At 42.7% G+C, this 19,749-nt stretch overlaps 4 protein-coding genes across 9 annotated transcripts; 2 read left to right on the plus strand and 2 right to left on the minus strand.

Moving 5' to 3' along the window:
- Positions 1-2,410, minus strand: LOC110978972 (uncharacterized). 2 transcript variants are annotated; one of them, XM_022234369.2, is made up of 2 exons: positions 2,124-2,410; positions 1-1,351 (listed from the first exon to the last, which is right to left on the minus strand). In XM_022234369.2, exon 2 carries the CDS (start codon positions 1,329-1,331, stop codon positions 747-749), a length of 585 nt encoding a protein of 194 aa, XP_022090061.2. In that variant the 5' UTR covers positions 1,332-1,351; positions 2,124-2,410; the 3' UTR covers positions 1-746. The 2 variants fall into 2 exon arrangements, with proteins under 2 accessions (XP_022090061.2, XP_022090060.2); XM_022234368.2 differs by having other exon boundaries at positions 2,098-2,410.
- Positions 2,411-2,492: 82 nt separating this feature from the next.
- LOC110978970 (sigma non-opioid intracellular receptor 1-like) lies at positions 2,493-7,332 on the plus strand. Of its 4 annotated transcripts, none has more exons than XM_087147004.1 (5): positions 2,493-2,511; positions 4,552-4,720; positions 5,608-5,820; positions 6,100-6,192; positions 6,513-7,332. In XM_087147004.1, exons 1-5 carry the CDS (start codon positions 2,509-2,511, stop codon positions 6,737-6,739), a joined length of 705 nt encoding a protein of 234 aa, XP_087003130.1. In that variant the 5' UTR covers positions 2,493-2,508; the 3' UTR covers positions 6,740-7,332. The 4 variants fall into 4 exon arrangements, with proteins under 4 accessions (XP_087003130.1, XP_087003131.1, XP_087003132.1 ...); XM_087147005.1 differs by lacking the exon at positions 2,493-2,511 and adding an exon at positions 3,686-3,920; XM_087147006.1 differs by lacking the exon at positions 2,493-2,511 and adding an exon at positions 3,967-4,116.
- bcas2 (BCAS2 pre-mRNA processing factor) lies at positions 7,211-12,735 on the minus strand. Its single transcript, XM_022234361.2, has 7 exons — positions 12,602-12,735; positions 10,769-10,932; positions 9,583-9,684; positions 9,257-9,316; positions 9,049-9,142; positions 8,495-8,532; positions 7,211-8,040 (listed from the first exon to the last, which is right to left on the minus strand). Exons 1-7 carry the CDS (start codon positions 12,674-12,676, stop codon positions 7,806-7,808), a joined length of 768 nt encoding a protein of 255 aa, XP_022090053.1. The 5' UTR covers positions 12,677-12,735; the 3' UTR covers positions 7,211-7,805.
- Positions 12,736-12,773: 38 nt separating this feature from the next.
- LOC110978967 (kelch-like protein 9) lies at positions 12,774-18,643 on the plus strand. Of its 2 annotated transcripts, none has more exons than XM_022234359.2 (2): positions 12,774-12,964; positions 13,701-18,643. In XM_022234359.2, the coding sequence occupies exon 2, from the start codon at positions 13,748-13,750 to the stop codon at positions 15,659-15,661; it is 1,914 nt and encodes a 637-aa protein (XP_022090051.2). In that variant the 5' UTR covers positions 12,774-12,964; positions 13,701-13,747; the 3' UTR covers positions 15,662-18,643. The 2 variants fall into 2 exon arrangements, with proteins under 2 accessions (XP_022090051.2, XP_022090052.2); XM_022234360.2 differs by lacking the exon at positions 12,774-12,964 and adding an exon at positions 12,971-13,111.
- The last annotated feature ends 1,106 nt before the right edge of the window (positions 18,644-19,749 follow it).

Below are 19,749 nucleotides of genomic sequence, written 5' to 3' on the forward strand. Positions count from 1 at the left end.
TCCTTCAAACAGACTGGTAAAAATTTCCCTTTATTCAAGTACAGTTAAAACGGACAAAAAGATGCAATCGAAAGACAAACTAACACAGGAGAAAATCGGTGGCATTCAATTTAAGGGCGTGCATAGTTCAGAGGAAATACCCCAACGTAATTTGTAAATTACTTCCGTGTCAGTTTTAAAACTTCAAACCTCAGCAAAATTAAATAAAAATACAACTGTATGGAAAACAAGATTTGACATAGGGAGTGCACTTGAGTGTTAATTAATTAAGGAATCCCACTTTAAATCTTCACTGTTATGCACTGCAACAGGTGTAAGTACAAGAAATCTGAAATATCCTCGTTCCGCTAGATCATTTTAAAAAGGGTCAGTTATTCTCTGTAAGTTAATTCCATTCGCCATCGATTTCCCCCGTGACGGTTTTTGACTAAATCCAGGCGAAAAATGAAGTATTTCCAGGCCTGGATATCTCACATAATATCGCATCGCTGAATCTTCGGAGGTGGCTAGGGCTTAACTTTTATTTGTCCAAGGCTGTAAAACAAAAAAGTGTAAGTACTTGGACATGTCACATCATTTCCTCTGTCAGATTAGGCGTAAACTGAAATGAATCAAGGGTAATATTTCGGAAGCCAATTTTCTAGTCCACTTGGTCGATGATTTTTTTCTACAAGCTGTAGTGTCCAAACTATTTCGGCCATCGTGAACCGCATGTAGAAAAGAGGCCAGCAATACCGTCCCAAGAATCAGAAAATGACCACGTCAGCACCGTTTCTATCCGTATCTTTGTTCTTCTTGACCCCTTTGTCCGTCTGTTCGTCCTCCAGGACCGGTTTCTCGTCTGGATCTTTTTTCTCTGCCAGGTACGCAGACTTGAGTGCCATCATGACCACTAAGGTGATGAAAATGAATCCGAGCACGCACAGCGCGGCGATAAAGCTGGGGTTCCAGACCTTATACAGCGTCCAGAAAGACAGCGTGGAGACACCGACTGTCTGCCCGCCGCTGCCCACCGTGTACAGGTTCACGGTGTAGTATGTGGAGTACGTCAGGTCTGTTAGGGTGTAGGTCTCGGTAGCTACATCGCTGATGGTGTAATTGGTTCGGGAAGTGGCACCGCCGTCCAGCAGCAGGGCCAAGGTGTAGCTGTCAGCCGAGCTGTTGCTTGCCGCGATCCATGTCAGAGTAGCGGACGTGATGTCTGCGCTCACCGAGATGTTGGACGCGTAGTCCAGAGCCGACGTTGAGCCGAACGCCGTGAAAATTAACACAGTCAGAATAAACATAAAACGATGTACTGGCAAAGTCGTCGAGCTTCCTCCAGTAATCATGATTGTCGTTGATCTATCTCCTGCATTCAAATCAAATGAAGGATCCAAACGAAAATGAGGCATCCTGTACCAATTTGGCGCCGTCTTCGTGATGCTAGGAAGTGACGGAAGTTATGGGGAAAATTCGGAAAGCCTGCGCGCGCGCGTCGAGAACGTCCCAAACTTGGCTTGAAATAAGCGGGACGGTCACCAAACACTTAGTGTTGTCAGTAATAAATACTTTTGAAGTACATGTAGGCCTATGCATTTACACGTCATTCTGTTTTGGGTGTTAAAATTACTAGCATATATATAAAGGTTAGAAAATAATGAAAATACAAATACGATTTCACTTCCACTCTGTGCATAAGAACCAGATCTAACGGAAAAAATGTAATAGTCGACTGTCTCAAGTTCTTTAAGAAGAAATAACGCATACATAGCACCTACAGCTCCTCTCGATTGGACAATTTCTTTGAGATCTTGTACTAGTCTGCACAACGCCCTCTTGGGCTATCACAGTACAGAATATGAGAGGATGCTGACATCTGATCAATTCAGAATTATTACAATAAAATGCCCTGCCACAAATAGGTATGAAGTGAAGCTGAAAGTCAGAGACGTTGAGGTGACCTCACACAACAGACATGTTCCGTGTACTGATATATATAATCCTCAAGCAAACCGTTGAGAAATGGCACAACCTAAAAGCGCATGAACTATAAAGAAAGGCCGTTTGGCTTCCGCTCTTGAGGAGTTTCGATTTCTAAGCAGTTTTGATACTTACAAAAATTACGAAAGAACGCATCTCACCCTCCAATCTTCATCTGCTCAAAACCAACCAACAGCCATCTTTGTTTCCATTTGGTAGCTTGGTAAGCAAACCGTGCCTAAGTGTCGGACGGTAGCGGAGTAGTAATTCAGTAAGCTCGTTTGTTAATCGCTGAGCGTATGATGTAACAGATCGTTATTCGTCTTCTGTCATGCAAATTGCGCTCGAAAAGATCTCCTATTGTGTAGCTACGACAGTCGCAGAAGAGACCAAGCGACGGCGGACCGTATCCAAAAACAAGCGTCTCGATGCGACCCGCGTCACAGGGCCATTATGTGTGCCCCTTAGTTGGGTGAGCGCGGGGGGGGGGCAAGAGGAGGTTTGGATTACAAGAAGGAAAATCAGGAGCTGTGTTGGTTCGTCGAGATGGTTGGATTACATTTCATTTTCCGGGTTGTTCTTAGAGTGTCCTCTACATATATATTAACATATACTTATGTTAGCGATCATGTTGAGTTTTGATGCCGGGAGAGCATGCCTCGACAAACTCGTTATTCGATTACGTTGGGTATGCATGTGCTCATTAGCCTCTTTGAGGCATGGCAGATACAAGAGGAGGGCGCTATTTGGTTTAGTTAAAAATATTTTATGTTTACTCTAAATTTACCCACTTCATAGCGCCATCCTATTGTGTCCGCCATGCTTAAAAGAGGCTGATGAAGCCGTAAGAAGCCAAAGGACTATAGACACCGACTCCTTGGCTGCATTGTTCACCAAGTATATGGGCAAAGACTATCCGCGGACTGAGCAGGGAGTAGAAGCATCGTTGTTAGTGTCTCAATGGCGCAGGCTGCTTGCTTCCCAGGAGTTGTCACGGGGGAGGGTTTGGAATAGTACCCCCGCAGCTCATACTGCTCACCCTTCCCCAGTTGTGCCATAGGGGACTGGGATTTACAGCTATTTTAGAGCTAGTAGTTGAAGATGATACACTCGAGGTGGTATGCCGCAGATGCACTGTGGGAATGCTAGTTTTCGAAATGGTAACATTATCTTGGCATTTATCAATTAAAGTGATCAATACATGAATAACCACCCTTTAAATGATAACATTTCCGAATTACAAGCCGGCGGCCTTTGTTTCTATGTTGGAGTGGGTTAAACCAAGAATAAAAGCGAGGCCAGATGTCTGTAGAGGCTGTATTTTGTTCAACTCAAAGTCGAAATTCGCTTACTAACGACAAAAGTGCAAATGTTTTGAAATAAAAGATCATAATTCAATACCCATATCGGATTTTAAACACACTGGACTGGTTTCTTTAAAGACTACCTTGGCCCACTTTTAGGTGTAAATACCCTTTGGAGTGTAGTTCTTCGAGAGTGGTACGCTTAAGCTTCATGGCATCCGGCCGTTGAATAGGTTTCAGGAATTAGCCGTCCCTTTAAAGTTTATCGTGTCAGCTTAGGGTCAGTTTTTGAACTTCATTCTATGAATAGATAGCGAGAACTTAAAAACTATTTCGAGCTTTTATTTTCTTATAATTCAGTTTAAATGCACTTTGACCCTCAATAAATACCCGCAATTATTCTAAGAGTAACACTAATAGTTACAGAGTGCACAAGGCTAAATAACTGGACCGACGTACAACGCACTGATTTAAGTTAAGATCTCTGGTCCACCGAAATGAATGGTGTGCCCACATTAATTTTCAAACTAAGGGCAAACTATATTGGTCTCTCACTATCGTAGATAATACGATAGTGTGATAAATTTTGAAGGAGTTTCTACTTAGTTCGTTGCCACAGTTCCGACTGTCGTGGAGCAGATCCACTGTTGAAAGGTAAACAGGAATTTTTAGTGAAGTTCGTGCCTCACAATAGGGCCTAGTCGTTCCTTAAAAAATAGTCACAGTGCATGACTGAAATTGCAATCATAGTGCATGACTGCGCTCAATTAAATTGCGTGCGGGGTATTACAGTTGTGCATACAGCCAAATCATCGAGAGAAGTGAACCACACAATGGCGTCCATGTTCATGTGAGTTACTCCGACCTTTCAACCCGACAACGTAAAACGAACGCAAATAAAATCTTAAACTTAGGTTTCTATCGTATGGCGTAACTACATGTACATGTACGGTACATGTACAGGTACACGGAGGCCCTAGCCTATTTCGGGAACACGTGAGTGCTCGAGCATGCCAACAGCATAGCTTTAGCACTGCTTGAACCGAACCGGCCGGTACCAGCATATAGTAGGGACTGTACGTAAGGCAAAAACAAAAAAAATCAATCTTGAAGGGCTGTATTAGGTGTGTGTATTACCACATGCTCTCACAGATTTACGGGTTCGATTTCATGTATGATGAACTCATGCATGGCAGTCGTACCACCACCAGGACCAGCCCGCCCAGCCTGCATAAAGTGTTCCATTAGGGACAGCTCATAGTGTGCCATTTCTGTCGCTTTAAAGGAGCGTGCGTCCTTCTCGTCAGCAATGAAGTATAAATCCGCCGCCAAAGTAAGTTTCTCCTCCCTGGTAGTCCTGGGGTTGAGCATCGTCGGAATCCACTACTGGATGGAGACTAAGAGCTATCTCCTTGATGATCAGACGCTAGCCAGAATCGCCGAGAAGTACGTGGGTAAGTTGACGACTACATCAAATTAACACCGACGTCGCCAGACCATTTTAAGTAGGGGGAAGGGTTGTCGTCATGAAATTTGCCGACAGACCGTCGGCAAATTTCACGTGTGTAATGGTAGTCTGATTCCCAGACGTGACACTTATGTGAATTCTCCCTTCCTTTCCCCCTTCTCGCCATTCTCGCCAACGGTGTTTGTCGATAAAACTGACTTATCGCCACCTAGATTTTGAAGAAAAAACTGGTTTTCGAGAAATCTTCCGAGGAGTTTCTCCTATTTTAAAACTGAGAAAGTGCCAATAGGCCTATCCAACGAGTTTATGCAGTAAAAATCCTCAAAGGATTCTTTAAGGTAACCTTTTGCCTGAACCAAGTAATTGAAATGAACTCAGTTGTAATAAGCTGAAATCAATTAGCAAAGATGCACGTCCGTTCCTGACATCGAAAATCCACGTTTCCCTTCTTCCTGGACCTTCTGCGCAATGTATTTTCTGAGGGAAGGGGGCTGGGACACGTGTTCACGCGCACCACTGCAAATGTATTAACAAAGATGTGTGGCCCTTCGTGAAAACGAAAATCTTACTTGACCCGCCTTTTGGCTTTTCCTCACCCCACCCCCTCTAGCCACACCCTTGACGATGAATATGGTGATCTGCTTGTTATTTGTTGTACATTCGATCGAAGACTTGAATTTTGACCTTCGTGGAATGATTTCTTTGTCATATTCCAAGCTTCTTTAAAAAAAAGATCGTGCGATTTTAAAATAGTCAAATGATTGTTAGGATCAAACAGGCACCATTAAACCATCAAGAATCACCCCCTTGAGTTCGGCTCACCATAACCATGAACTGCATCACCCTATCTTCACCGATTTCCCTCATTCGCAGGGCTCCCCCACCAGGAGGCTTTCGACAAGGTCCACGCCGAGCTCATGGAAAGCTACCCCGGCCACATCCTACCACCAGAGGAGGCCCAGTGGATGTTCGTCAACGCGGGAGGCTGGAAAGGTGCTATGTGTATGATCCACGCCTCCATCACCGAATACGTGATCTTCTTCGGCACGGCAGTGGACACCGTTGGTCACTCAGGTTGGTCAGAGGGTAATATTTTGTCTATTATATTATGTGAATAGGTGGTATAAATAATAAAGCTGGTTGTATTGGATGGGTCTTTTACACTACACCACTAGTACCTTGGGTATGTCACGCAGCAAAACCATGCCTGCGTCTGTTAACCCATCCACGAAATGTATTTGTAGTGAACTTGAAAGGAAAAGCATCCTGGTACATGTGCATTACAGTTCAAGTGGACATGTGCGATATAACTTTATATTATCAGTTCGATCTCTGATTTCGAGAAATTCCCTTTTTTACTCTTAGGCCGCTACTGGGCCAATATATCTGACACAGTTTTGACCGGGACGTTCAGACAGTGGTCAGAGGGCACGACAGTCAGCCAAGTCTTCCACCCAGGTAGGTCTCTGATAAACAGGCAAAACATTTGGCCGTCACAAAATTTCATTTCTCACAATTATCTTTCAGAGACGAAGACAGATCATGCATCAATTTCAATAACTTGCTGATTAGAGATCGAGCAATGAATCATATCCCGAATCATTCAGTAGCTCTCCACCCAGAAAGTGGAGTCAAGCAAACATTCGACGGTGTTGGGGCTGCATTTCACCTGCTGTTTTGGCAGGTGAAATGTTTCTTTGCTGCAGATTTTCAAACTTGAAGCTGTTGCGACACATGTATAGCTAACTCGACTGAAATTGTCAACGTCTTATCCATAGGCGACACCATCCTGCACGTGTGGGGAGACGTCACCATGGTGCAGTGGTCAGAGGGCACGTGGATGGTGGAATACGGCCGGGGATTTCTCCCCTCCACTCTACCCTTCACTTTCTCGGACACCATCTTCAGCACCCAGGACATCTGGGGCCTGCTCAAGATCTTGGGCTTGTATATACGACTGCTATGCCGTGAACTGGCTTGCTACATGGGCGAGCTGGTGGACTGATGACTAGGATAGTAAGGCCTGTGCAATCTTTAAATTGGAACAAATTTGAGGCAATTACCGAGTAGGTTACGGGGCATAATTATTTATTACAAGTACGCTTGAAATCCCCATCCGTCGGTGAACAATGACGATGATTCTTCCATGGTTATCTGGAATGATGCCATTTTAGAAGGATGTTCCTACAAGCGTATTCATTCCGCACAGTTGGACATATTTGTGCTTCACAGCCGACTGTTACTACCAATTCTTTTGCACCAAATTCTTACACACTATGCCGTTACAGGTGTCAGAACAATTACAGGTACATGTATAACAAGCCTCTCGGCACATATTTGATCCGGCGCCCATCATGGTTCGATTTTTCCGTACATGTAACCAGATCGGGTCCCTAAATAAACCTTAAGGAAGATTAAAGTTCGCCCTCTATTGTCTTAAACAACAATTTACAGGGAACTGATTAACATGAACGACTTCAGTATAAACACAAGAAATTTATTGACAATCCTTCATTCCAATGAATTACATTAAGTCGGTCATTTTTTAACAGAAGTGTGTATTCATACTACAAACGAAAATAAAGAAAATGTAAATCATATTTGTATGGGTAAAGTTCAAAAATCCTGAAGTACAGGTATAGTTAAAAATAATCGACATCTAAATTACAGGGGTCAGCTGAAGTATGTCTCACCATCACAAGTTTACAAACCAAGAGCAGGTGTGTCTGGTCAATGCTCGGAGTGTCAAAGGCCCTGCACAACAAAATTCTATTCATTTGTTGCTGCAGGGCATGAAAGAATACACTTCTGGGCAGGGCAGCTGTAAGAAATTAGCCAATGGGATTGCGCAGAGGGCAAGGTCGAGACCTTAAATGGATACATCTGAATCTAGAGCTAGGGTTAGGTCTTCACTCGTTGACAATGCACGGGCTACTGACGACAGCAGATGAAGCCAGAGCCCATTTCGGACACCGTCCCCCATCACGTCCTGAAGGTCTCGGTGATCAGTTGGGTATCTTTCCAAGGTTTCCCTTGGGTAGATCTGAAGCTACCTGTCGCTAGATCTGCGGCTACCTGTCGCCTGCGAAGTAGTCAGCTTCATCTCCACTCTCGTCACTCTCGTCACCGGCCATCCGGCCTCTGTCTCCTTGGTGGAGTGGCAGCGGTTGCTGCAGCATCTGCTGGGTCTTGAACTCCTCCTTGGTGTGTCGGATCATCTGTTCCTGCCTCAGCCGCTCCACTTCCTGCTCCAGTTCCAGGCAGGCTCTCTCAATCTCGTAGTTCTTGGCCACCAGACCAGTCCAACTGACGGAGAAATGAAAGTGGGGAGGGGCAGGGGAAGAAGAGCAACGGTTAAGGTGATTCTAACAGAGACAAATATAATGCTTGATCAGTCCCGACTCATTAAAGTCCGTCTCATAACCCTGTGCGACAAGCCCACTCCAGCTGTCAGAAGAAACTAAAAGCACTGCTACCTTTTGGAGATTCAACATCAAGTGATAATCTGGCAAAAAAGATACCCATGCTCAACTGAACTTCAACCACTACTGTAAGCTACATATTTGGTTGAAGTTTAGTTTAAGTACTTGAGAAAATTTTTCCATAGTGCTTCACAGTCCTGACCAAAGCCAGGCACTCCTTTTTTTTTTAGTCACTAAGTTCAGTCTATTGCTTCCAAATCTGCGACTAGCACCTTTACCTGTGCTGAGCCTAAGGTCAGCACATGTAGGTCCTCGAGTCAGGATTTTCAAAGTCTTACCTCTCTTCGAGATTCTTTAAGGCTTCACCAGCACTTTTCTGGGGAAAAAAGAGCACAGAATACAATATGCACTGAAGCTGCATGATACTTAGCCATCTGTTCAAGTAATGGACAGAAACACATTTTTGGTAGGCACTTTTTACTTGAAGAAAATTTGCAACCCAACGCTTCTACATGTTTGATCATGGCAAAATGAAGTCTGCCTTAAATATTTAGCTGGCCACAATAAACACATGGGGTATCAATTGCAAAAATTAAGTCTCATTACAGATTTGGCTGAAAATGAGAGGCAGTTTTATTTCTTCGCTGGCAGATACTTAAACTGAGCTGAAAGCTAGCAAGGACAACTCTTTCTTGATGTAACCATGGGCTGGTTATGACACAAAAAACAAGAATAAAGCTTCCACAAACCAAGTTGTCCTTTCTGTGCACAGAGCTCGCTTAAAGATACATCTACTCTTTCAAACTCAACCTCTAGCATTATTAGACAAAACACATCACTTTGATGACACCTTGGAGGGGGATGGGTGTTAAGATTTAGCTCAAACGTGTACCTGTTTTGTTTTACGCTGCCAGTTAAGCTCCTGGATTTGCTTGCGGATTTGCTGTAGCTGCTGCTGTCCATGTTCCACCATCCTAACCAATACACTGTATCATTGAAGAGCACAATACAAATTATGCACACAGTTATGTGAAGGCTCCCTGCAGGGTAACAGGTGTTTCTCCATGAATTGATTACAGGTACACAAGACAAAAGCTTACTCATTGTACACCCGCCACGCTTGACTTCCATACTTCGACAGAAGCTCCAAGTTGGCAATTCTGAAATTGGAAGATTAAGAAAAGATCTATCTCGTAACGTCTTTTTGACAAAGCCAAGTTATTTATTTGCATGAATGCATTGATTTTGTATGGGATGCTTTTTTTTTGTGGCAATAAGACTTTGGGAGGGAATACACATTGTTACACCACCAACGGAAACATTCAAACTGAACAAACACACCAAGCTCGGATCAAATGCATGACAGAGTTTATAGCCAAAATACCCTGGAGAGTTAGGGTTAAAACAGACACTAGTCTAAACTGACCTTTCTGCTTGGTGTTCCAGCTGAGCCATCGAGTTCTCCACTGACTCATTCCAGGCAAGAACGTCATTCTGTCGGCCTGCTGGAGGCGGGGGGAGCTCATATCTGTTTGGAAAGCAACGCAAAATATCTCATTAACCACTTCATGTCAGGAGCAGTTAGCGGCATGCGTGGCCTGCTACTGGGTAATTTTTCACGATTTTCCAATTTCAAAATTCTTCAAAAATTCATATCTTCATTTACTGGACACGTATACCCAAAAAAATGACTGTCTTGTGGCGAGTCTAATCTAATAGGCAACCTCCATTGACGCATGAGTATTGCAGCCACACCTGCCGCCCCCATCGTGCGGTGTTGCATAATTTCCTCTTGGTTCTGGAAAATGCCCAAGCGCATTGCTGGACGGCGGTGTTGTCTTTACTAATGCGGCCAGATTCCATGAGCACGCAGCAATGTATCACTCATTGCTGGAGTGCGGGAGCACTTTTGTCCCCACTGATAATCTGCAGGTGCTGGCAGTGGCAAACAATGATACTGTTTCAAAACAATGATGGATTACCTCCACTCATGTCAGCACCCTGCGCTGACAGTTTATGACCCTTAATTGGCACGTCCCAGTAGCTCAGTCTTTTAAGTTTTTTCCAAATTCAGTCACCCTGGCCATGAATAAAGGCCAAGGTCTCTGGCCCTGGGAACCCATTGCTGCCCATCAGTGATGGAATTACCTCTGCCGATGGCCTAAACTGTTGACTGACGGCAAGTAAACTTTTTTAAAATGCCCAGCAAATTTTCTCTTTTTTTTAAAGAAAGTTCCAATTTCAGGCACCCTGGCCATGAATATATGGCTAAGGTCTCCAGTACCAGGAACCCTGACAGCAAGTAGTTAATGACCTAGGTTTATTTGAAGTCAGCGCAATGTCACAAATTACGGTAGCTTTCAATCAAATTTCAAGAACATAACTTGCTGTGTATGTTAAAAAAAGAGAACAAACAAAACTTGACTCCATGCTCAATGACGTCATTTGCATTGCTCTGTTGACAATGGAGAGAAGCAAAATCAATTGGTCTTTATTCACAGCCCATAACCCTACAGTTCAAGTATGAACTCCGTTCTGATGAGCACCGTGACAAGGGTTGTCCACTGTGCAATAGCAAGAACACCAGAACACAACATTGGAACTGTTCATGCCTTTTCATGCTGAGCACATCCATGGGAAGGCGGGACGCCAGTCGTTCAAATTCATTCTTCAAGACTTCTGTTTCAAATGGAGTGTGGTCAATGGCTGGGAGATGCTCCAGGTAGTTCTTGGTGGGCCGATATCGCCTTGTCTCCTCCTCTACCAGGGCATATGCCTGCCAAAAAATTAACCAATATTACGTGTAACTACATTCTTTATTTCATTGTGAGGCACTGATTTATAATAAACTGAAAAGTTTTCATGAGATGTAAGTGTACAAAGCCCCCAATATAGTTCAAATGTATGAGACTAGAACACATGCCATGCCATAGAACATGTATGCCATAGTTTGTGTACGTGAGATGTCAAGTGTACTGACATCTGCTAGCATTCATGTGGGGTACGAGTTCCATATCTGACCACCATATACTCGTGCATAATATAAATTCCATGTCACCTTGGCTTTTCATTGAAGAAAAGTCCACTTGGGGAAAAAATGAAATTGTCTGGGAAAGGTTTTATTGACATGTACTTACATGAAGGCATGTTACCTTTTGCATGTCCAGGTAACATGTTAAACATTTGAGTTTGTCATGTGTTGTTATCTTCAGGAAACACTTGAATTTCCGGTTTGATTGGTCGATCCATGACAAAAATCGTATAACTGTATTGCAAATCAAATCCAACGTAATGTGCTGTTCTAACTCAACGCATTGAGCTATTTTTATGCTAAAAGCAAAAGACTGGGAAATTTAATTTAAATCCAATGAGGGAGCGCTTGCACGCATGGACCCTATGACATCTTTACTGCGCGTCAAGTTTGCATGACGAGGCAAAACAACAGTGTTCATACCTCTAGCACCCTGTTCCTTAAATAAAGGAAACAAAGTCCACTTTTTCAAACTAACTGACTTTCAGACCTTGATGATCCATTCCGTAATCCTAGTAGCCCTAGTTTAGATGAACTCTGACAATATTTAAGCAAGAAAACCAGAATTTTCTTACCCGCTTTCGGCAAAAGGCTACCGTATGATATTTTGTTTTACGTCTGGTTATCTCACCCAACCATTGTGGATATACTGAATTTCACAAAAAAAATTCATCCAGGTCAAGGCACCAGACTACATTCACTAATTTGTCTTCATTCACAGCTCTTCGTCGTGTCATTTACGCTGCCGTTTTACCCAATAATTTCCCTCAGAAACCAAAGCCCTACCCTCTTTTCTTCTGATATGAAAGAACACATCGCCACTAAATTGTCCAGGTTAGACTTTGTTTCCTCATTATAGGAACAGGGTGCTAAAGGTATTGAATGCCAAGACGATCACGAGTCTGGTGACTAGGCCTATCAGACTTATCGTTAATACCCCATGGCTGATTTTACACAACTGTAGAAAGCATTTTGGGAAGAGAAAAGGGGCAATATTTGCCCCTTTTTCCCTCCCATGATGCCTTCATGCTATTGTGCAAAATCACTCTTGCACTTTGCAGTACTAGGTCTAGTAATACTAATAGTATTAGCGATAAGGCTTCTGCAAGTTCTGGGCCTAGTGTTTACAATGGAACTTTTCTCCATCAGAAAAACAAAGTGGGATATCCCCTACATGTACATATATAAGTTGTTACTGAAAAGCACGTGTCGCAAGACGGGAACTGCCCATGTGAACTAGGCTATGTGTCGGAAAAACGAGCTACTCCGACAAACAACTGCGTAGGGCCTAAACTGGAAACGGAAACAAGACCTCCTGGCCCTGCTAGTATTTGGATTTTAGGGCTTTTTTTTCTAACAAGGCAGTGATGATCACTCTTTCGACCATTCTTAATGAAAAGATAACACAATTTACCGATTCTTTTTCCCCTGCTTCGTCATATCCTTTATCATGATAGGGCAACGCATCCACCAGCACCTCACCGGCCATTTTCTTTTTTTGTCCACGACTAGTAGTCAGGTAACGAGACCTCCTACTCTTCACTGTTAGTTGGGAGGTTGAAAACCAGACATGGTCAAAGGTCAAAGGTTAGTTTATTTTTGTCGTTCTCATGGACAACAGCGACGCCTTGGAATCCATTATTGATCGTCGACACGGTCGATACTGGACGAATTGTGACAAGATCGCTCTGCCTTTGATCTTTTTGACAGTGCCTATGAGATGAGTGTAAAATTTGACAGCAGCACTTTCATAACGGACAACCGGATGAGCAGAGGAGTGAGTACAATTTGGGTAGATTTGTGTTCGTAATCGTAGCAGGCATGGCGGATTGTTGTGTGTGGTTTGGTTGTCACGGTGGCAGGCCCCAGTGAAAAGAACGGGAGCTAAAGAACAGGTCGTCACACAGTTACAAAAACTGGGAAAGTACGTGTAGCCTAGGTCCTACCGGCAAGAAAGGGCGCTACATATGTATCGTGCAATGATTTTAGGAACATGAAGGCTTGTGTGTGACAATAGCTGTTTTGCACGACAAACAGTTTGCTTGCCGTGAACATGGTTACTGTAAGTCATGAAAGATAATGTTTGACATGCCAAAGACTGGAAAGAGGTTTCAGATGTCATGGTTTGGTGTTCATCTACCAAAACTTGTCAAAGATGAAAGTTGGTGTTAAATGACCAACATCTTTCTGTAATTCTTATGCAGTATTATACTGCTGTGGAATGGTATCTTATTATATCATAATTTTTCCTAGACTATTACAGTAAAGTGTGTGTAATTCAATCGCTTTAAAAACTAGCTATTTAAATGAGACTGAGTAAAAAATTTATTTTGCCTATTTTGCCTTTGAGAAAGATTCTGCTAGGATCGGAACGTCAGGCCCTCCATGTTTTGAAAAATTTATTTAGATGTGTTTTTCCACAAGTTTTGCAGCATGGAAAGAAGTCTGCTTTTCCCTTTTTCCCTTATTTAATATTGTTTTAAATTTACTATTTTTCATTTGTATTTCAAAAGGTAGATGTAGTTCATGTAGATCAAATTTTCCTGCTCCAACTCCAAAAATGACTACCATGGCTTCAAAGGTTTCAACAAAAGTTCCACTGAACATGTTGCAACACAGAAACTCATTTTGCAGTAGTAAGCATGATGAGGCTCCGCCACCCACAAGAGTCTTTGAATGCCCTGAACATAGCAGTGATGTGCTAAAACAACTCAGTGCCTTACGCACAAGGCGGGTTCTGTGCGATGGGACACTTATCTGTGGTGAGAACCATTTCTCCATCCACCGTATTGTGCTCGCCGCTTGCAGCGACTTCTTCCGGAAGATGTTCATTGGGAACGACAACATCAAGGACATTCAAATCAGCAGCAGCATCTCTAGACTGGGGCTCGAAATGCTGATCCACTTTGCTTACACTTCCCAGCTGACCCTGACTTCAGAAAATGTTCACAAGACACTGCAGGCAGCCATTCAGCTCGGCGTCCAGCGTGTCGTTGATCTATGTGTCCAGTATCTCATCACGACAGTCTGCTTGCAGAACTGCATTGAGCTACTCCATCTTGCAGAGAAACATGATTTCAGTCAGCTGCATGCAGCAGCACAAAATTTTATCCTGGAGAGATTTGTCAGTCTCTCTGAGACCAAGGACTTCCAGACCTTGACCCCAGAGCAGATGTCGTTTTTTATCAGTCAGGATCGAATGGTGTCGGGATCGGAGATTCAGCTCTTCGACACTGCAGCAAAGTGGATCAACCACTCCCACAGGACTCGCATGAAGTTTGCTCCCCGGCTTATGAAACACATCCGATTTCCACTGATCTCGTCCAGTGATCTGGTGGACCAGGTTGAATCCCACAGCTTCATGATCGAGAACTCAGAGTGCCACCAGCTCTTGCTAGAGGCCCTAAATTATCACCTGGTGCCCCAGCGCCAGCACCTCTTGCAGACTGCCCGGACCAGGATGCGGTCCACCAATGAGGTGGTGCTGATAGTAGGCGGGGAGTTGCCCAATAAGAGTGTCAGCAGCAATGTTATGATCCTAGATGAGCCACACTGCCGGCTGAAACACCTTACCTCGATCCCGCTGAGGAGAGTTGACCACAGCGTTGCTGTCCTAAATGACTTTCTGTACGTTGTCGGTGGACAGGTGACCCTGACATCCAGTGGCAAAGACAGCATCGGCACTGTCCATCGCTATGATCCAAGATTCAACACCTGGCTCCAGATGTGCCCGATGCAGCAGAGGAGGGCCTTTTTTTGTCTGGTGCCACTGGATGGCAAGCTGTATGCCATGGGAGGCAAGAATGAGCAGGGTTCCCTGGCCTCAATGGAAGCATATAACCCTGGCAAAAACACCTGGGCCTATGTACAGCATCTTCCCGAAGCCATGTATGCCCATGCAAGCTGTGTTCTTAATGGTAAACTGTATGTCTCTGGTGGCTTCACCAACCACAACTTCAGCAAAGCCATGTTTGAGTATGATTCCCAGCGAGACGAGTGGATGCCCCGCCATGCTATGCACGCACCCCGTGGTTTCCACATGGCGTGTGTCGCTGGGGACCATGTCTATGTGATGGGTGGGAATCAGTTCAGCGCCTATGGCGAAAGAGTGGACGTGATGAGTGTGGAGCGCTACAGCCCCGGTCACGATCAGTGGCTGACTGTCTCCCCTATGCTGTCGGGTCTCAGCATGGCCGGAGTGGCCGCCATGGATGACCAGAGGATCTATGTCATTGGTGGCTACAACGGCCTGGCCCGCCAACGGGAGAAGGACATCCATTGCTACACTGTCAGCAAAGACGAGTGGGATGTAGTGGGAGAACTGCCCGGGCCAGCACTGCGGATGGCATGCTGCACCATGACGCTGACTACCAATCTGCTGAATCTGGCAACATCAGACAACCAGTCCACGGTTTCACAAGGGACAAGCTCTCTTTCCAACTTCACCTCTGTTAGCCAGCAATACTCACGCTAAAACCGAAGCTTGCATTGTATATATTTTTCATGTTTGAATAAAACAACAGGGTTACAATCAGTTTTAAAACACTAGCAAATTTGATGTACAGATAGGGTACATGCACATATTGCTAGATTTTAAGTGCAGGTGGAGGTGCAATGTTTATCTTCTGCAACTGTTTTGAGGGTTTAGGTTCATTAACATACAGGAATGCATGTATAATGAAACGCACAGAGCCATGGGCCCCCTCTGACTACGGGTGGGAATTTACAATTAATTTGAAGAACGTTTAGGGAACTTCCCCATACCGTTTAAACGAGTGAACGACCCACCCTTACCACGGTGTCATTGAAAACTTTAAAACACAAGAAATTGTATACAGTGTAAATAGTTGACACAAAGTTCTAGTGATGGTATATTCCTTTGATATGAAAGTGATCTGAAAGTTGGATCACATATTACAGCCATAGTTTGCAATAAAAATGAACGTCAGATTAAAAACGTCAAACCTCTCAGATGGGCAGTTCCGTTTAAACGTTTGGAAAAATCAGGAAACGGATTTGGAACTTTTTTCGTTTAAACGTTTCAACATTCAAACGACCAAACCTTCAGAGCAGAACGTGCAAATAAGAGCACGTTCAAATTCTACAGGTGTACAAATACAGGTAGAACAGTACTTCTCATAGTCATGCATGAAGAATTTAATAGAATTTAAATTCATAGGACTCGGGTACAGATAGTAAAGATATCAAGTCCAGCTTCTTGCCATCATGTGTCCTAAGGCAAGTCATTTTGCCCCTGTCTGCCAGGCATACGTGTAATAGATGTTAGCTGGAAACAGGAGTGGTGGCGTTTTCTGTCTGGTTCATAAACAGAAAGAAACAGAAAATACACACTACACTGATGAGCCGTGTTGGCTCCGGAAATCTGGAATTGGAAGGATTTCAGATGTTCTGTCTCTTTCTTAAAGTTTAACTTAAACAATAGTCAAAGAAGATGCGGGTTTATTATATTTTAGCAGCTTATTGAAAATTCTAAACAACCCAAATCTTTGCATTATCACTATTGTCTTTCGAGCGAGTGCATGTTTTGTCTGAAAATTATTGCTGTAGGAATATTGTTGCCAAGCAATTTGGGCTTTCTGAGCTGCATCTATTTTAATGCTTAACTTAAATGTTGACAACGTGTGTAGTACTGAGCGGAATCACAAATATTCGTTCTGGGTCTTTAATTTGTTTTCAAATTAATTTTTGCTTGACTGGTTTTGAGATGTTTACATTTTGATCATTTCCCAGACTTATGAAAGAGGCATTTATGCAATCATTTTTGATTTTAACAAAAGTTTTTCTGGCAATAGAGGCATTCATTTCTTCTGTATTCTACAAGGAGTATAAACAATTCCAAAGAGAAGCGGCAGTGCTGCTTTGTACATGTGGTGTATTAGTTTTCTGATATGCAATGAACGTTTACCTTTTATATTTTGTATTAAGCAACAAATCCTTATTAGTAACTGTAAACAAGCAAAAAGCGACACACCGTCCTATTCTACACAATTTTTCCCATAAAAAATTTATTTGCCAAAACGCAAATCGCGAGGCAGAAGTTAGAAGATATCTTCAATGTGATTGGCTTTCTTGTGGAATTTACAGTTTCTTACTATTTTCAAGCGCCGGTTGAAGTAGATGCATGAATTGCATCTTGTATCAAAATTGTTGTTGTTGTTGTTTTCGGTTAGCTGTGGCAAGAAACGCAACAGATCCAGAGTATGTGCATTACGGGAAACAGTCACTTCAGTACAGGACCAGACACCCTCAACACATTACTGTATTATAAGATACTTAGAACGCAGAATAACGTTGTATAAACGGTCAGAATAACGTTGTATAAACGGTTGTATAAATTGCAACAGTTGTGAATAAGGGCAAACCATGTCGTTGTTTTGTTGTATTTCCATGGCAGCTGTAGTTGTAAATGTAGCAAAAGTTTACATGTGGAATCGGGCAGCAAGGTCAAGGTTACAATAGTTGTATTGAGATCTGATGAGTTATATTGATATTGCATTGATGTGATGTACTATTTACGCTTTGTCATTTGGTTGCTAGGGCGTGCCCGGGGAGGTGTGGAAATCCTTGAATAATCAAATAAAAATTAACGCTTTGATTGTATGTGCGGAAATATCGCTCTTAACAACAACAGGGTGTTCTATTCTGCAAAAAAAAGGAAAAATCAATGAAATTAAAAAGGGGCTGATGGTGTTTGCATTTTTCTCTTCATTGGTTTTCCCACCCCGCAACCCCGGGTCCGCCCTTGTAAATATTTTTTTTCTGACACTCAAGTGCTTTAGTTAATTTTATGCATGCCAAATAAATTCTAGTGCTGTATGTGTACACGTTAACTATTTAAGAACGTGAATTTTCCTTGCAGTGTTTTGTTTAAGTACATTGTAAAGCTGGTTGATATTAATAACTGGCTTTTTTTAACGTGCGAAAAAAGCCCATCTACTTTAATAACAATTTCGGACGCTCATTGAAAGGGAGGTTAGTCGAGCGTGGTGTGAATAGTTGAACTCCTTACGAATGTGAAAATACATGTACCGTCAACAATCGTCATATACCGAGAACAATCAAATTGTTGACACCTGTCCACAGCCAGTGTTTTCACAGCTGTGTACCGATTGAAAACTTCTTTCAAAAGACCTGAATCTTTATGTTGGTATTTAATTGGGCACACATGTGGTTTTGAAATGATTCATCTCATTGAGTTCGTATTCACTTACAGAAACCTTGTTTGAAAACATTTATTCGTTTAAATAACAATACACATTTACAATTACCGTGAGATTTCATTGATTATGTTTCTGCCTCAATATGAATTAAGAGTGATCATGATTCAAAAAACAATGTTCAGTAATCTCAGTTTTACCCGACCTGTTTGTAATAAACAATATTTGGATATGTAAAGATCGCCACAATTCAAAATAAACATACAGGCTATACACCAGTGAACAGCTCCTTCACTTCCATTAATCCGTGCCCCTGATTTCCTTAAAGTCTTGTTTAGTATAGCACGCATGCGTATATACTTTTCATGGCATTCATGAACGGTTTACATTTGAACGGTACAACGTGAACAATAAGAACACATCGGGCGCTCATTTAAGTGATTGAGTGAACTGAACACAAAGAGGTCATATACAAGCTCTGTGCGTTGACATGCGCTCAAAATGTAACTGCAATTCGCTCAGACACAATTTTTCTGCAATATTCTACTATTTTTTCAATGGATTAAAAGTATTTGACATCGCTCTTACGTTCAGTGCATTGAATAGTGCACTTCTTTAACATGTATTGTTATCCATGCTTTCTGAGGGCGCTGTTGCAGCTATGTCATAGGGAAGGCATGGTTCAGTGCATTTCTTTCCTCAACCCAGAACACTCTGACTGAAAACATTTATGAAGAGGGGGTGATTGGTTGCTTGTACTTACACAACAAATTACCAAAGAAGAGGAAATTTAGGCCAGGAAAATCTTATAAAAATACAGTTTTTTACCAAACCACTCATCGAAGTTTCTTCCAGGGATGGCATCAGTTGTGCTCTTGAATACGGAAATACTCATTAGCATAGCATCAAAACAAAAAGGGCTGCAAAAACCTGTTTGAAATGGCAACAGAAAAACATGAAAAGTGAGGTTACCTAAGACACAATAAAGGTGCATTTTGGAGGTTTGTACTAAAAGAATTCTATCGCAGCTACCCTTTAATACAATGCTTCAGGGCACGTGAAGTTTAGCTCAAATGTTGCCATATGCTGACGGTGATGACTGATCATTGGTCTCCACATAACGGAAATGATAAACCTTACAAAAGTCTTGGTTATCAAAAGACGAGGAAAACAATCACGGCTAACAAGGAAATGACCAGAGGCAAACGGAACAGCTGCCAATAGTTCTATATTTGGAGGAAGGTCGAGATTGTTCAGCTCTACCTGAAAATGGTCGATGGAAAAAAAAATCAAACATACCCAGACATTAATCGCAGAACCTTTAACCACATTTATGTCTCATAAGAGCATAGTGGTAATCCTTTCCCAACCATTTAAAGAACAG

The sequence above is a fragment of the Acanthaster planci genome, linkage group LG16 (genome assembly GCF_054643075.1).
Source record: "Acanthaster planci isolate LZ-2023a linkage group LG16, COTS_SCS, whole genome shotgun sequence".
Lineage (NCBI taxonomy): Eukaryota > Metazoa > Echinodermata > Asteroidea > Valvatida > Acanthasteridae > Acanthaster > Acanthaster planci.

Bases quoted from the DNA above. Each gene is read 5' to 3' on its own strand.
- LOC110978972 (XM_022234369.2), bottom strand. From the start codon at position 1,331: ATGATTACTGGAGGAAGCTCGACGACTTTGCCAGTACATCGTTTTATG.
- LOC110978970 (XM_087147004.1), top strand. The intron at 5,821-6,099 runs GTAATATTTTGT...TTTTACTCTTAG, and splicing joins TCACTCAGGTTGGTCAGAGG to GCCGCTACTGGGCCAATATA. The intron at 6,193-6,512 runs GTAGGTCTCTGA...TCTTATCCATAG, and splicing joins CAGCCAAGTCTTCCACCCAG to GCGACACCATCCTGCACGTG.
- bcas2 (XM_022234361.2), bottom strand. From the start codon at position 12,676: ATGGCCGGTGAGGTGCTGGTGGATGCGTTGCCCTATCATGATAAAGGA. The intron at 10,933-12,601 runs GTAAATTGTGTT...ATTTTTTGGCAG, and splicing joins AAGCAGGGGAAAAAGAATCG to GCATATGCCCTGGTAGAGGA. The intron at 8,533-9,048 runs GTACACGTTTGA...TTTTTTCCCCAG, and splicing joins GGCAGCGTAAAACAAAACAG to AAAAGTGCTGGTGAAGCCTT.
- LOC110978967 (XM_022234359.2), top strand. From the start codon at position 13,748: ATGACTACCATGGCTTCAAAGGTTTCAACAAAAGTTCCACTGAACATG.